The sequence below is a fragment of the Rhincodon typus genome, unplaced genomic scaffold (genome assembly GCF_021869965.1).
Source record: "Rhincodon typus isolate 14 unplaced genomic scaffold, sRhiTyp1.1 hic_rhity00000733, whole genome shotgun sequence".
Lineage (NCBI taxonomy): Eukaryota > Metazoa > Chordata > Chondrichthyes > Orectolobiformes > Rhincodontidae > Rhincodon > Rhincodon typus.
In genome coordinates, this window is record NW_025966371.1 from 3686 (window position 1) to 18723 (window position 15038).

General features: G+C 40.8%; 1 protein-coding gene across 1 annotated transcript in view; it reads right to left on the bottom strand.

Annotated features, from left to right (window-relative positions):
* Positions 1–716: 716 nt before the first annotated feature.
* The window catches only part of LOC109915128 (suppressor of tumorigenicity 7 protein homolog), a gene marked incomplete at its 5' end in the record, with an annotated part of 32159 nt that continues 17837 nt past the window's right edge, over positions 717–15038 (bottom strand). Inside the window, 5 exons of the mRNA XM_048621530.1 lie at positions 717–836; positions 3556–3653; positions 5497–5651; positions 9643–9721; positions 12883–12998. Of these exons, the coding sequence (XP_048477487.1) occupies positions 717–836; positions 3556–3653; positions 5497–5651; positions 9643–9721; positions 12883–12998 (568 nt within the window). The remainder of the gene's footprint in view (positions 837–3555; positions 3654–5496; positions 5652–9642; positions 9722–12882; positions 12999–15038) is intronic.

Below are 15038 nucleotides of genomic sequence, written 5' to 3' on the forward strand. Positions count from 1 at the left end.
GCTGAAGAGACATCCACAATGCTGTGAAGGATGTGAAGGAAGTTCCAGGATTGACATAATGACAGTGAGCAAACAGACAACGTCGTTCCAAGTCAGGATGGCACGTGGCTCAGAGAGGAACTTGCAGGCAGCGGTGTACCCATGAGCCCTTGCCTTCTGTATGGTAGAAGTTGGGCGATTTAATGAATTCATCTTGTAGACTATACACATTGCAAGCACCGTGCATCAGTTGTGAAAGGAATGAATGTTCAAGTTGATGGATGGGTTGCTAATCAAGCAGGATGCTTTGGCCTAGATAGAGGTATACAAAACTGGTATTTTTATATTCGCAGGTGGCAAAGATAGAAGGTACATTAAGTTGTAGGAGTTGGAGGGGGCAGGAGTTTATAAGGAAACATAAGCAGACAGAACTCTATGTCACAGTCTTTGTGCACTTGCTTAGTGTGGGCAAGCCTTACAAGCATGGGCATGGAACACCATGGGAGCTGATTAGGTCTTTGGTGTAGTGAGAGGTACTTAGTCACTGGTGCAAGATCCATTATGGTTTTCTGTTAAACTGTAGTTTGAAGCTTGCAGATGATCCAACATACAAAGACAATATATTACAGTAAAAATCACATCTTAAGGAGTGAACAACCCATCCCATGAAAAAAAAATCCCATTGTATAACCGTTGGTAGAAGCCTTGTAATTACAGTGTTAATATTAACTAGGACACTAACCATCAAATTTGGCCAAGACCACTTGTACATCAGCATAGGCTTGTAACTCCAACAGAGCTTCTAATAAATTTTCATGTATATTCAGCATACTAAGGAGTGGAAACTCTTTCATCAACTGAGAAAGAAAAGACATTGAGAGTTAATACATTTTATTGAACATTATTTAATGTGAGGTTCTGAAAATTCAAAATATACATTGTTTAACACTGCTTCTACAGACATATCATTTAATTCTGTACTGAGCAGTAACCAGAGTTCTAAAAATTTCAAAACTATTGACAGGAAAATCCAACAGAGCAGGTCACACTCTTCGGAATTTTCCTTTCACCTTACGGACATTTGTGGAGAAATAGAATCCAAGCAGTCTTAAGCCCCACAAGTCCGTAAACAACCACTATGAAAAATGTTACCCAAGAATTTAAGATCACAAGTTGTTAGTTCTCCTAATACGTAATGTTTATTATATTTCCTTGAAAAAAAGACTGGAAGGTAAAGGCAATATTAATTAACAGTTAAATCCCAACATGCTCATTTCGAAACACGAGATGATATTGCTGTTATTTCCATACACAGAATTAGTGAATACAACACGTATATTTCACATCTTTAGGATATCCCAAAGCTTTCCAGTCAATGAAAGACTTTTGAACTGTCATCATTCACTTTTATAATGCAGAAACATTAATTTGCACATTGTGAGATCACACAAACAATAATAGAACAATGACTAGATAACTGCTGTGGTTGGTTCGCTCACCAAGCTGGTTCGTCGTTCCGCAGACGTTTCATTATCCTGCTGGGTAACATCATCAGTGCAGCCTCCAATGAAGCACTGTTGTGTTTTCCTGCCTGGTTTTTAAACTTTGGTGTCTGTTGAGTTGGATAACTCGCTTCCAGTTTTCCTTTGCAGTGGAGTATATATAGGGTCTCGCTCTATGTTTTTGTTGACGGACTTCTTAGTGGAGAACCAGGCCTCTGGGAATTCCCATGCTTGTCTCTGTTTGGCCTGTCCTAGGATCCTGGTGTTGTACTAATTGAACTGGTGGTTTTCCTTATCCATGTGGATGGAGATGAGTGAGTATTGGTTGAGTCTTTTTGTTACTAGTTGGTGTTCATGCACTCTTTTAGCTAATTTTCTTCCTGTCTATCCAATGTAATGTTTGTCGCAGTCTTCGCAAGAAATTTTGTATATAACGTTGGTTCTGTCCACAGTGGGCAATAGGTCTTTGGTTCGGGTTAGCAGCTGGCGTAGGGTTGACGTGGGTTTGTGTGCCACTCTGATGCCCAGTGGTTGTAGGAGTCTTGTGGTCAGTTCAGATATGTTCCTGATGTGTGGTAGCGTGATGAGTGTGTTAGGGCGTGCAGCATCTTCCTGTTGTTGTTCATGTGATAGGTATCGTTGAATCCAATTGTTCAGGTATCCGTTGTCCTTAAATACTTGATGGAGGTACTCCTTTTTAGCGTAGTTCTGGGTTGCTGCAGTGTTGCTGCTCGTTTAAATAGGATTTTCATGCAACTTTGTTGGTGGGTGTTAGGGTGCTTACTGTTGAAATTCAGTACTTGGTCAGTGTGTGTGACTTTTCTGCGTACCTTTGTCAGGAATTCTCCATTGGCCCGGTGTTCTACCATGACGTCCAGGAATGGGAGCTGTTCGTTCTTTTCATCTTCCCTGGTGAATTTGATCCTGGTGAAAGTGTTGTTTATTAGTTGGTGTGTCTCCTCTAATTTGGTCCATTTAATAATGACGAAGGTGTCGTCCAAGTATTGGATCCATAGTTTCGGTTGAAATAGCTGAAGGGCCAGGCTTTCGAGTCTCCGCATCACCGCTTCTGCTATTAGTCCAGAGATAGGTGACCCCATGGGTGTCCCTTTGATCTGTTCACAGATTTGGCCGTTAAAGGTAAAGTGGGTCATGAGGCACAGGTCCAGTAATTACAGCATGTTGTCTGTGGAGATGATGTTTTAGTAGTATTGTTAGTGTTTCTCTTGCTAGTGGTATGTCAATCGATGTGAATAGGACAGTAACGTCAAATGACATCATAGTCTCATCATTGTCTATTCTTATGTCCTTGATGGAATTGAGGAACTCTTGGGCTCAGTGGATTGAGTGGGTGACTTGCTGACGAGGTGCTTTAGTCTCCGTTGTAACTCCTAGGCTAACCTATGTGATGGTGTACTTGGCAGGGAGACTATGGGTCTGAGGGGTACTTCTGGTCTGTGTACCCTCGGGAGGCAGTAGAATCAGGGGGTGTTAGTTCCTTCTGGTTTCATTCTTGGGTAGTCTGTTTTGCTGATTTGTCTGGTCTGTTTGAGTCTCTTTAGTATATTGAGTATCTTGTTTCCCAGTTGTGGTGTCGTTACCCAGCAGGGTAATGAAACGTCTGCAGAACAACGAACCAGCTCAATGAGCAAACCAACCACAACATCCACAACCTGAGCTACAAATCTACTCAAAAACTTTAGAGACTAGATAACTAATTTGAAAGAGTCCATGCCTGTCCTTGTATTGGTCCAAGACATCTCAAGAACTCTCTTCTCCTTGGAAACAGTAAAATTGGATATTTTATGTGCATCTGAAGACCAGGCAGACTTTTGGTTTAATGTCTCATTCAAAAGGCAGCACCTCTGACAGTGTAGCACCCCAAGTAATGCGCTGGGAATAACAGGTGAAATTTTGTGCTTAAGTCGGAAGACATTGGCAAATTTGATAACTTACATTATTTAATTATAATTCAGAGTATGACCAACGATTATGGGTAGATAAGAACAAATCAGTCAAAATATAAAGGTGATGCAGTTTTTACAGCTGGTGTAACTGGCATCTTTTTACTCACATCTCTCATTAGTTTTACTGCTTCTCGTATTCTTCCCAGTTTTCTTGCACACATTGCAAGCCTTCGTTTTATATAAACTAATACATTTGTGTCTCGCCCTGCCAAGAGAAAATAGATCAAGCTGAAATTCAAACCACTCTCAAAATGATAGGTGTTAATAGATGTCAGGCGCTCAGGTGAAAAATTCAGCTTCAGTATTCAAAGCATGATAACTAAACTGCTGTACAGCATATCGCTTATACACTTCCCATTCTCAGTTTTCAAATTCTTCCAAGCTTCGTCCCATCTCCATACCTGCAATCTCCTCCAACTCCATCAATCCTAGAGTCTTGCACAACGCCAATTTCCATCACTAGCTGCCTGGACCCCAAGTTCTAGAGTTTTCTCCCTCACCCCAAGATGAATGCTACTTTGAAGAATAGTTGCTGCTGGCAAACTCAACAGCCAAATTATGGGCAGCAAGTTCCAAAAAAAAGCAGGAAGATAAATGACTTTTTAATCGGTTTTTGGGAAGGCGGAGTGTGAAACAAACATTTATCAGGACATCTCTGAAACAGAACAATGGGATTTTATGCAATGTGGAAGGAGTACATAGAATCTTGGATAAAGTAAACTCAATAGTGCTGCCAGTCTGGATTGTTCCTGGAGTGGTATTTAAAGCCTCAAGCATTTGACCCAGACAAGCATGGAATCACTGATGCAAGGTTGAAACTACTGTACGGAAACAGACAATCCAATCAAGTGGATTAGTATGGTCTTGTCACAAAAACAGAAGTTGCTGGAAAAGCTCAGCCGATCTGGCAGCATCCGTGAAGAAAAATCAGAGTTAATGTTTCGGGTCTGGTGACCTTTCCTCAGAACTTCTGTTTTTGTTTCTGATTTACAGTATCCACAGTTTTTTCATTTTTTGTTTAGTATGGTTTTGTGTTTTGCTTGGGCAAGTCTTGTTCCGAAAAGTAGTTCATCCCTTTGGTTATTCATTACTTGATTCAAGGCAAGATTTTACAGGTTGTAAATCACCTGCTCTCAAAATTTTAATGAGGGCTCTGATCAAGATAATTTCCTCACTTCTAATATTCACTACTCCTCTGAAATACAGCTTTCAGGTAACTTGCCCAAGCGATTGTTTCTTGCAGGCAAGTCCAGACAATGAATTGCTTTAAGCTGTTCAATACGGGAGGCATAACAGCCAAGGTCAATCCTGTCCTCATCTGCCATAAACAGGGATCACTCGACAGTAACTAATAGCAGGAACTTTGACTGACTTTCCTCTCCCTCTCGACAATACAAGGTATTAATGCTAACTTAAATAGTCACATGTCAAGCAAAGTGCACCACCAATGAAGCCAGACTAATAAAAGATCATTTCCAAAACTAGAAACAGAAAAGATTGTGAAGGGTCCTGTATAAAGGCAAATAAAACATCCTAAAGGCGATTAACAGCCAATTAAATTATTTTAAAATGTAATCAATGATGTGATGTAGGAAAGGTAGCAGCCAACGTGTAAACAGAATGGCCATACAAACAGCAATGTGGTAATGACCAGATAATCTGTTAATTTAAAAAACTGGTTGAGTAATAAAGATCGTCCAGGCATTTAGAAAGAGTTGCCCTTATTTTCTTCAAAGTGTGCCGTGGGATCTTTTATCTCCACCCACGACTGCAGAGGTCAGATGGTTTAATACTCGGTGAAAAAAGACGACAGACTGGAAGATACCATCCAAAACTCTAACTTGACCTTCCTGTTTGGCTGTGCTTCCAGTTTTACCTCTTATCCAATAAGACAGTTAAATTCCTTTGATAAATGTGGTGACTCCCTGCAAAATGATTCCCAGAGGTTTGTTATTAAAAGGCTGACCCAAGTATCCAAGGGTTGCATACTTTTCCCCTAATCTTTAGTATAATGATACATCAACATTCATGTTAGTTAGGTGACTTACTGTGCTGTGCTTCCTGCTGTGGACTGTGGTGCTGAAGCTGCTGGCTCCTTCTGTAGCACACCTCGCCTGCTTTCAGTGCCTGTTTAAATAGCTTCTCAGCTTCAAGGATCGTGGTGGTCTCCTCCTCAGCTAGCAGAACGTATGCTGTTGCACACCTAAGATTACAAAGAAAACAAGATGTTACTGTGTACCAAATATACTATAATCCAGTTGACAAGCTACAGAAGGAATGCATCTCAATCCATGAGGTTACTACAATGTATGTTTTAAAATATTCTTACATCCAACTCTTTCACCTTTGTAACATTCTGACCTATACCAGATGTGGGTGAGAAAGAGATGACTGCAGACTTCATGATGCCTCTTTGTGCTATTTTGTGGAATATCAGCGGAGGGATTTAAGATGTAATCCAAAGTGACATGCCTATTAATATACCCTCCAGCAGTTTGCTCAGCTCTCAACACCCCTCTCATTTAGGGCTATAGAGTAAGCGCTTTCCTGTAAGAAAACAGCCTCTCAAAATCATATGGGACGATATTTTGGGACAATATGGGACGAGGCTATATTTCACATCATGTCTCTGCTGGCTCTTTGAAAGATCTACCCAAATTGTTCCTCTCCCCTGCTCTTTCCCAAAGCCTTGCAAATGCTTTCTCTCGAATTTTCTTTTCACAGTCATGACTGATGCTGCTTCCGTTAACCTTCAATCACTGCTCCCCTGCTAAATATCAGACCTTTAAAACTACTAAGCTATCATGAAAGGACAATGAACAATTCACTTTTGCACACAGTTTAAGTACCTCAAAATAAGCAGTAAAATACTCTTACAATTTACATTTTCTTGCTGGGATATGCTAAGGCATGCATCTCAAAGCAATTCTTTTAACAGTAAGTACAAAAACGAACAAAAATACTGGCATCCCTGAGTTGGTGGTGAACAACTTTCTTGACCAATCTAGTGAAGGTACTCTCTCAGTGTTGGTCAGAGATAACTGCAGGACTTTGACTCAGTGATGATGAATGATCAGGAAATACATTCCCAAATCTGTATTGTTGTGACTTGGAGGGGCATTAGGAGGGTGTAGAGTGCCTGCTGTCCTTGCCCTTCAATTTGCCAGCCATGGGAAATACTCAAAGAAACCTTGGCTACTTGCTATAGTGCATCTTGTACACCAGTGACAGAGAAAATTTGTGTTAATTTTGCCTTAAAGTTGCACATATAACCACAAATAAGACAATTTACACTCCTGTCTATGAAACATTCCTCTAATCCAGAACAGATTGCAATCTATATCCCTAAAGAAAAGGAGCATTTCCAGATTTTTAATTGAGGAGTAAACATCAGCATGGCACACAATGGTTATTCCAGCTGAACTGCAGATTGCTAGAAAAAGCAACTTAAATACCAATACAGCTACTATTCAAGCCAGTCCATTTCAGTTATGCACATTAAACCATATATTCATTTTACTCTGAAAATGACGAGCCCTAGTCAATGAATTAACTTTTTTTCACCAGTCCCAACTTGCAGAAACTGCAATACAATTAGCCTGCTTTCTACACCTATTTGTCAAATTAGACCAAATATTTAATACACCTTGACAAATGGATGAAATGAGATACGACATTAAAGTTTTAATCATAAGTAAGATGGGTTGGGGCACAACAGGCTTGACTGCATTTATATAGTGCCTTTAATATGTTAAGGTACTTCATACAAGATCCTGGAGTCACTATCCCATCAAAGATTGCCAGAGTAAATATAGTTTGGGGTAGACACAGTAAAGCTTTCTCAGCAGCATTTCCATCAAACACTCCCAGAACAGTACATGGTTAGATATATAAAGATTTCTTTTTAAACTGAAAGTAAAGTCCTCTCTCTACACTACCCTGGTCAAACACACAGACAGCAGGTACAGCGTAAAGTTCTCTCTGTATTATTGTCCTTCCTACTGCAGATAAACATCAGCAATAACTGAAAGCAGATCAAGTCATTTTAATGGTAAGTGTGGGAGGAGATGGGTTGTTCTTGCTGACAGCTGGCACAGACAATGCCCTCTTTCTCTGCTATAACATTTTATGTTTCCCCTTTAAAATTCAGTAAGTCATAACTCTGAAGTCCCTAAGTTTCATTTTTTAATCTTCCCTCATTTGTCCTAAATATTTCCCTTCCTCTCAAGGTTAGATTATTTGATTTACACCTTATAGATGCCGCAAATCCTCTCTGCTCCTTTATCGAAATGCCATCCTCCATGCGTCAGCATCAACAGTGAGCAGATGCTGGCACTGGTACAAATGAGAGGGACAAGGAGTCACTGTCCAGCAACTGGTACTAGATGGTGATGCAGAATAATGAAGTTGACTGATACTGCCCATACCAACTCATCTTAAATAAGAAGGCAGAAGGCCTACTTCAACAGCCCAACTCAGATCAATCGTTATCAATGCAGATTTAGGATGAAAGCCTGCACTCTAAATCCACAGGTGTATTTAAATTGCTCACCATAAATGAAAAGAAAGGATTGGGCAGATACACTCAAAGAACAAAGAAAATTACAGCACAGAAACAGGCCCTTTGGCCCTCTAAGCCTGGACCGACATGCTGCCCATCACAAGTAAAACCCCTACCCTTCCGGGAACCGTATCCCTCTATTCCCATCCTATTCATGTATTTGTCAAGATGCCGTTTAAAAGTCACTACAGTATCTGCTTCCACTACCTCCTTCGGCAGCGAGTTCCAGGCATCCACCACCCTCTGCGTAAAAAACTTGCCTCGTACATCACCTTTAAACCTTGCCCCTCGCACCTTAAACCTATGGACCCTGATAACTGACTCTTCCACCCTGGGAGAAAGCTTCTGACTGTCCAGTCTGTCCATGCCCTTCACAATCTTGTAGGCCTCTGTCAGGTCGCCCCTCAACCTCCGTCGTTTCAGTGAGAACAATCCAAGTTTCTCCAACCTCTCCTCATAGCTAATGCCCTCCATACCAGGCAACATACTGGTAAATCTTTTCTGTACCCTCTCCAAAGCCACCACATCCTTCTGGAAGTGCGGCGAATAGAATTGAACACAATATTCCAAATGCGGCCTAACTAAGGTTCTATAAAGCTGCGACATTACCTGCCAATTTTTAAACTCAATGCCCCGGCCGATGAAGGCAAGCATGCCGTATGCCTTGTTGATTACCTTCTCCACCTGCGTTGCTACTTTCAGTGACCTGTGTACCTGGACACTCCGATCCCTCTGCCTATCATCAGTACTCTTAAGGGTTCTGCCATTTACTGTATATTTTCCCTTTGGATTAGACCATCCAAAATGCATTATCTCACATTTTTCCAGATTAAACTCCATCTGCCATCTCTCTGCCCAAGTCACCAACCGATCTACATCCAGCTGTATCCTTTGACGGTTCTCATCACTATCCGCAGTTCCACCAACCTTTGTGTCATCAGCAAACTTACTGATCAGACCAGTTGCATTTTCCTCCAAATCATTTATATATATTACAAATAGCAAAGATCCCAACACTGATCCCTGAGGAACGCCACTAGTCACAGCCCTCCATTCAGAAACGCACCCTTCCACTGCTACCCTCTGTCTTCCAGGACTGGGCCAGTTTTTTATCCATCTTGCCAGCTCACCTCTGACCCTGTGCGACTTTACGTTCTATATCAGTCTGCCGTGAGGGACCTTTACTGAGGCACATAGCACAGGGAGAGGCTACTTGGCCTTTGTGCCTGTGGTACCACCCAGAAAGGCTATCCAATGAATCCCTCAGCCCTGTAAATCTTCCCCTTTCAAACAGAGAGCCTTGGAATCATCTTAAAAGATTCCAACTTGGCAACGCCGTTATTTGTGAAGCAGAATGCCTAGTAAAGCCAGTAATAAAATAATTGTAATCAAGAAAACCAATGCTTTAAGACCTCAAAATGACAATTTGTTCTGGACTATTTCTAATATGTTCAATACGTTGACTTCAAAACGCTTCAAAATAACAAAAAAGCAGGAGATCGAGCACCAGGAGAGTTCAAAAGCCACAACGGTTAACCAATGAGTATGTCAGAAACCTTCAGGCTGATGTAAAAGACAGTGGAGCAAGCACGAGTTTGTTATGCAGAATCTCAATCGGCAGTACAGAACATACTCATTGTTTAATTCTAAAGCTTGGTATGCTGCCTTCATTCTTGCTTGTGCATTCCTCTCCCGCCAGGCTTTCTGCATCACTGTTAAGAGAACAAAAAAAAAAGTGATTGACAGCAGGTGTTTATAGCTGACATACCCCAGTTTGCAGCAGAAATGCTGGTCAGAAAGGAGTCATGTTATTCAAACCCACACTTAGCTAGAAAGCCATTAAACTTGTCCAGCTATAAAAAAATGGCAGATGTGTTATAACAGCACATGTCCTGTCAACAGAACAGTCTGTAATGTGAATATTAAATGCAGCAATAAAAACAGGACTGCTGTGCCAAAGCCGTCTGCACTCCAATAAATATCTTCATGGTGCTAAGTCAAGGTTCAAACCCACAATTCTACATGTGGTGCTGTGAAAATCTCAATCAAAATGTCACCGAATAAGTGAGAGTCTCAACCTTCCTCTTACAAAAAAATAGCTGGGCTGGAAAGAGATTCAGAGAGTGCCAGCTTTTGTATCATCCCCAGTGGCCCAATGCAATAAAAAGCCTGTCAAACCAGGAAGCTTCTCAACTCCTAATTCCTGCCCTGAATCCGTAAAGCTCAACTACAGCTGTAGGACACATACTTTAAGCAGGCTTCAATATCCCACGGATGTCAGAGAGGACAAGCAAAATCTGGTCAGCTTGTTGCTTCCGATTTTGATTTTCTCATCACAGAATGCCTGCAGTGGAAGCAGGCCATTGTGCCAATCGAATCCACATCGGCCCATGGAATATTATCCCACCTGGACGCACCTCCCCCACCCTATCCCTGTAACCCTCCATCTCCCATGGCTAATCTACCTAGACTGCACATCCCTGGACACTATGGGCAATTTAGCATGGCCAATCCACCCTAACCTGCACATCTTTGGACTGTGGGAGGAAACTGGAGCACCAAGAGGAAACCACGCAGACAGTCTCCAGAGGGTGGAATCAAACCCGGGTGCCCTGGCACTGTGAGGCAGCAGTGCTAACCACTAAGCCACCTTATGGTGGCTGTATATGGATGCATCAAAGCCATATGCAGTCTTCATTTGAAACAGGGTGGTGCATAAATTTGTTTATGATGTGGAAACATAATTGAGCAACCATTTTTATTGCCAAACACTGATTTTTTTTAATTTCCATTTGAATTCTCACGTCTACATTGACTGATATATTTCAGGGCTGCACATCATCAAACTGCATTAACATTTTCCTGCTGACTCCTTGACAGAAAGGTGTAGTTACACTGTGACATATTTACAAACAGTTTCCATTCCAAGCATAAGCATGGGAATTTATGATCGAATAAAGTTAACAGGCTGTGGATGCAGATGCAAGATTTTTAATATCCTTTTAACATAATTAACATCAAATTCAGTTCTGTTTTCACTCTTTGAAAACTTGGGTGATCCCAACTTTCCAAGCCTCCCAAAAACACCGAACTCTGCCATTTCTGGAGTCTTGTATAATCTCTGGTTCGTTCACCCCCTATCAGCATCTGTATCTTTTACCATAAAGATGTCAAGCTCCAGTACTCCTTTACACCTCCTCCTCTCTCTACTCCTTTAATAAATTGTGCAAACCCACTTCTTTGACAAAGCAGTTAGTCACCAGTCCCAATGTCGCCCTTTTAAGCTTGACAGCAAATTCTCCGTCACACCTTTCAGACAATTTAATTATATTAAACCTTGCTATACAAAATCAAGGTTTTGTTGTTATTTTCCTCCAATATCTATAATTCTGATCGATGAAACCTTGAATCTTGCATGCAGCTCCAGCAATTTCTCCATCTTTGGTACGAGAAATGGGTGTAGTATTCAAAAAATAATATGACTAAAGCAGCATGGTATTTGATTGGTACCACCTCGGAACAAAAGTCAACTGTATTGTCTTCAGCATTCAATGAGTTCAATATTCAATTGGCTACGCTGCTTGCAGATTTGCATTGGTTAGATATGTTTAGTGTTGAGCCCGCTAGGATTCGGAGGTCTCTCACAATTCATTCTTGGCTATTTCAAAAGCGTAGTCATGGAGTGAACAAGACCCTATGCTTCCTTCCTATGTGTAGCATGTCACATTTGTCTACATTCAGTCTTTCTGACATTGTTTATCCCACTCACATATTTTGTTTAACTCATTCAATCCAGTCCTTTCCATCAAGATTCACATATTCAAACTTAGCAAAAGGAATCACTGCAAAGTGGTAAGAAGCAGAATCAAGCCCTGGCTGATATTCAACTCCTAACTCAGGGGTTGCTAAGGTCTTAAGCAGCACATAAAAGACAATGCAACAAACTGCTAGATTTAAGTAACTCCTGTGAGTTTGTACTATACGAGGCAAAAAGACAATTTGTTCGGTTGCCAGGTCATATAATTGTCTAAAGCACATTGGAAAAAGTCTCAGTGAGTACAATGCTAGAGGGCAGACAAGCTGAAGTGTATTACGCAGAAGACAGTGTTTACACGGTAAAGATATAAACAATATGAATATCAAACAAATAGTCAAAGAAAGGGTGTAAATTTCACTCCCTCCTCAAAAGTGGATAAACTAAACTACAAATTAAGTGACAAAAAGAGCAACGTAAAGCCCAGAGATTTCCCTCAGGGGGAACAGTGAACTGGTTTGACACATTATCTCCCAAGTCGTGATAGCCAATACCAGAAGTGGGTTCAGAAACAATGCTTATGTAATAAAGAAATGGACTAAACGCTTCCAAATTTCATCTGACAGTTTTACTTTATTCCCTAATAAAAAGTAAATATGCTCACTCAAAAGGCTTCAGTGAACAGACTGTAATTGCAATGGGGATGTTAACACAAGAATGCAATAACAAGTTAATCCAACAGGAACAAAGTCTGGTAATTATACACCTGAAAGCCTTGGTAACCTCTATAAAAGTGCCCTTGCATTGTAATACTCCAAGAGTACTTCTACACTGTAGCTATCTGAGATCAGCAGTCATTGAATCTGACTTGCAATCAAATTCTCATGCGAAAGGTATGCCTGCACAGGTGTGCAGAGCTAGTCTTGCGTTTTTTAAGCTTTTAAATTGCCCAGATGCTGAAAAATTTTAATAATTACCTCTCAGATGACACACCCTAGTCAATTGTTTTTTTAAAATTAAATCTGCATTGACAAACCACAAAAAAAGTATTCACAATTGTAATATAATTGCTCCCACAAATACCAACAGATTTCTCTATGACTCAACATGTGAACTTACCAGCATCTGCGGGTCTGACATGATCTGTGTCACACGTGAAAAACGTTTGATGATCCTGTGCTGACAGATTCATGTCATAATATGTCAAGGGCTCTCTCCCTGTGACCCATGTGTACCTTCAAAAGTGAGAAAATGCACAATTACACAAACAACAAACCTATTAAATCTGACACTGATTGAGCTACAGTCAAGAAACCTGCGCCATTTATGCATTTGACTGAACCTAAATTACATTAGAATACTTCTGCTCTGTTTTGAATAAATCCTAAGATTAGTAAACTGTTTGTAACAGAAAATCTAAGTAACTCTTTTCACTGAGCAACAACATTACATAATATTTAAGTTAAGTTTTCAATACACATATTTATTGGTGTGAGATCCATATTTTTTCAAGAAAACTATCAAAATAGCATTTTTATAATGATTGCATCAATGATACACAAGTTTTGTTTTGTCATTAATTTTATATGCACTGAGTTGGGAGCCAGCATTTCTGAGTGAAGGAACACTCATGCATTTTGAATGACCCATAGAAACACCAAGTGCTTGAACATCACATACAGATGCAAAATTAAGCTCCCTCTATCTACCCCGACTCAAATACTCCCAGTGCTGGTTAATGCAGAGTAAAGTTTCCATATGCTGTTCCCATCAAATAATTCCAGGACAGTACAGCATGGAGTTAGTCGGAGTAAAGCTTCATCTACAGTGCCCCCATCAGTTGGTCTCAGGACAGATGACATCTTTCAGAAGGTCAGAAGTCACATGACACTAGGTTATAGTCCAACAGGTTTACTTAAAATCACAAACTTTTGGAGCGCTGCTCTTTCGTCACTTCACCTGACGAAGCAGCAGTGCTCCAAGAGTTGGTGTCGTGTGACTTCTGGCCTTGTCCACTCCAGTCTAACTCTGGCACTTCCACATCGTGGATATCTTTCACATTTCAGTGTTAATTTAAGAGAAACACTGAACAGTTTTTAAATTCATGATTTGATTGTATCTGTTTCTGGTTAGACCGTGGTCAAAACTCTTATAGTGCAACGCAAGAAATCGGTAGGAATAGGAGAAGGTTCACCTTCCAGTCTTGATTGTGAACATCTGACTGTAACCTCAAATTGACGTTCCTGCTTTCCCGTGATACCCTTTTATCTTCATGCTTACCAAGAATCTATCTACCTTAAAATTATTCAACCAATCTGCTTCTGCTGCCTTTTCAGGAAGAATTCCAAAGATACGGCCCTCAGAGAAACAATTTCAACTCATACCTGTTTTAAATGTGAAACCCCTTACTTACAAACAGAAAACTTTACTTGTGGATTCTCTGATAAAAGAAAACATCCTCTCCACATGCAACCTGTCAAGAGACCTCAGGACCTTGTATGGATCAGTTAAGTTGCCTTATTCTTCTAAACTTGAGGGGATGCAACCTAGCCTGTGAAATGTCTCCTCATAAGACAAATGCCCATTCCAGATATGAATCTTGTAAACCTTCTCTGAACTGCTGCAAACACATTTACACCCTTCTGTAAGGAAAGCAACCAGCTGTATTCCAAATGTGACCCTGTTACAGGGAAAACACAGGAAAACGGATATAAGCAATGTCGGATTAAATTAGCCATGCTCCTACTGAACGGTGAAGGCGGCTCAAGGGGCAAATGGCTTACTCCTGTTGCTATGCTTTATAATACAAAAATACGCTTCAGTTATAAGATTAAGTTTCCCTTGCAAATAAATTATAACATTTCATTAGTTTCTTAAATTACTTGCTCCACCTGCAAACTAGCCTTTTGTGATTAATGCACTGGGAGACCCAAATCCTTCTGCATCTCAGAGCTCTGTAACCTCTCACCATCTACATAATATAGAACACAGAGCAGTACAGCACAGTCCTGGCCCTTCGGCCCACGATGTTGTGCCGAACTTTTACCCTAAACCCAAGGTCTATCTAACCTCCACCCCTACCTTATACTAGCATCCATATGCCTATCTAATAGGTGCTTAAATGCCCCTAATGAGGCCGACTCCACTACACTCTCCGGCAATGAATTCCACACCCCAACCACTCTCTAAGTAAAGAACCTACCTCTGATGTCTCCCCTATATCTACCTCCACTCACTTTAAAACTATGCCCCCTCGTAATAGCTACCTCCACGCG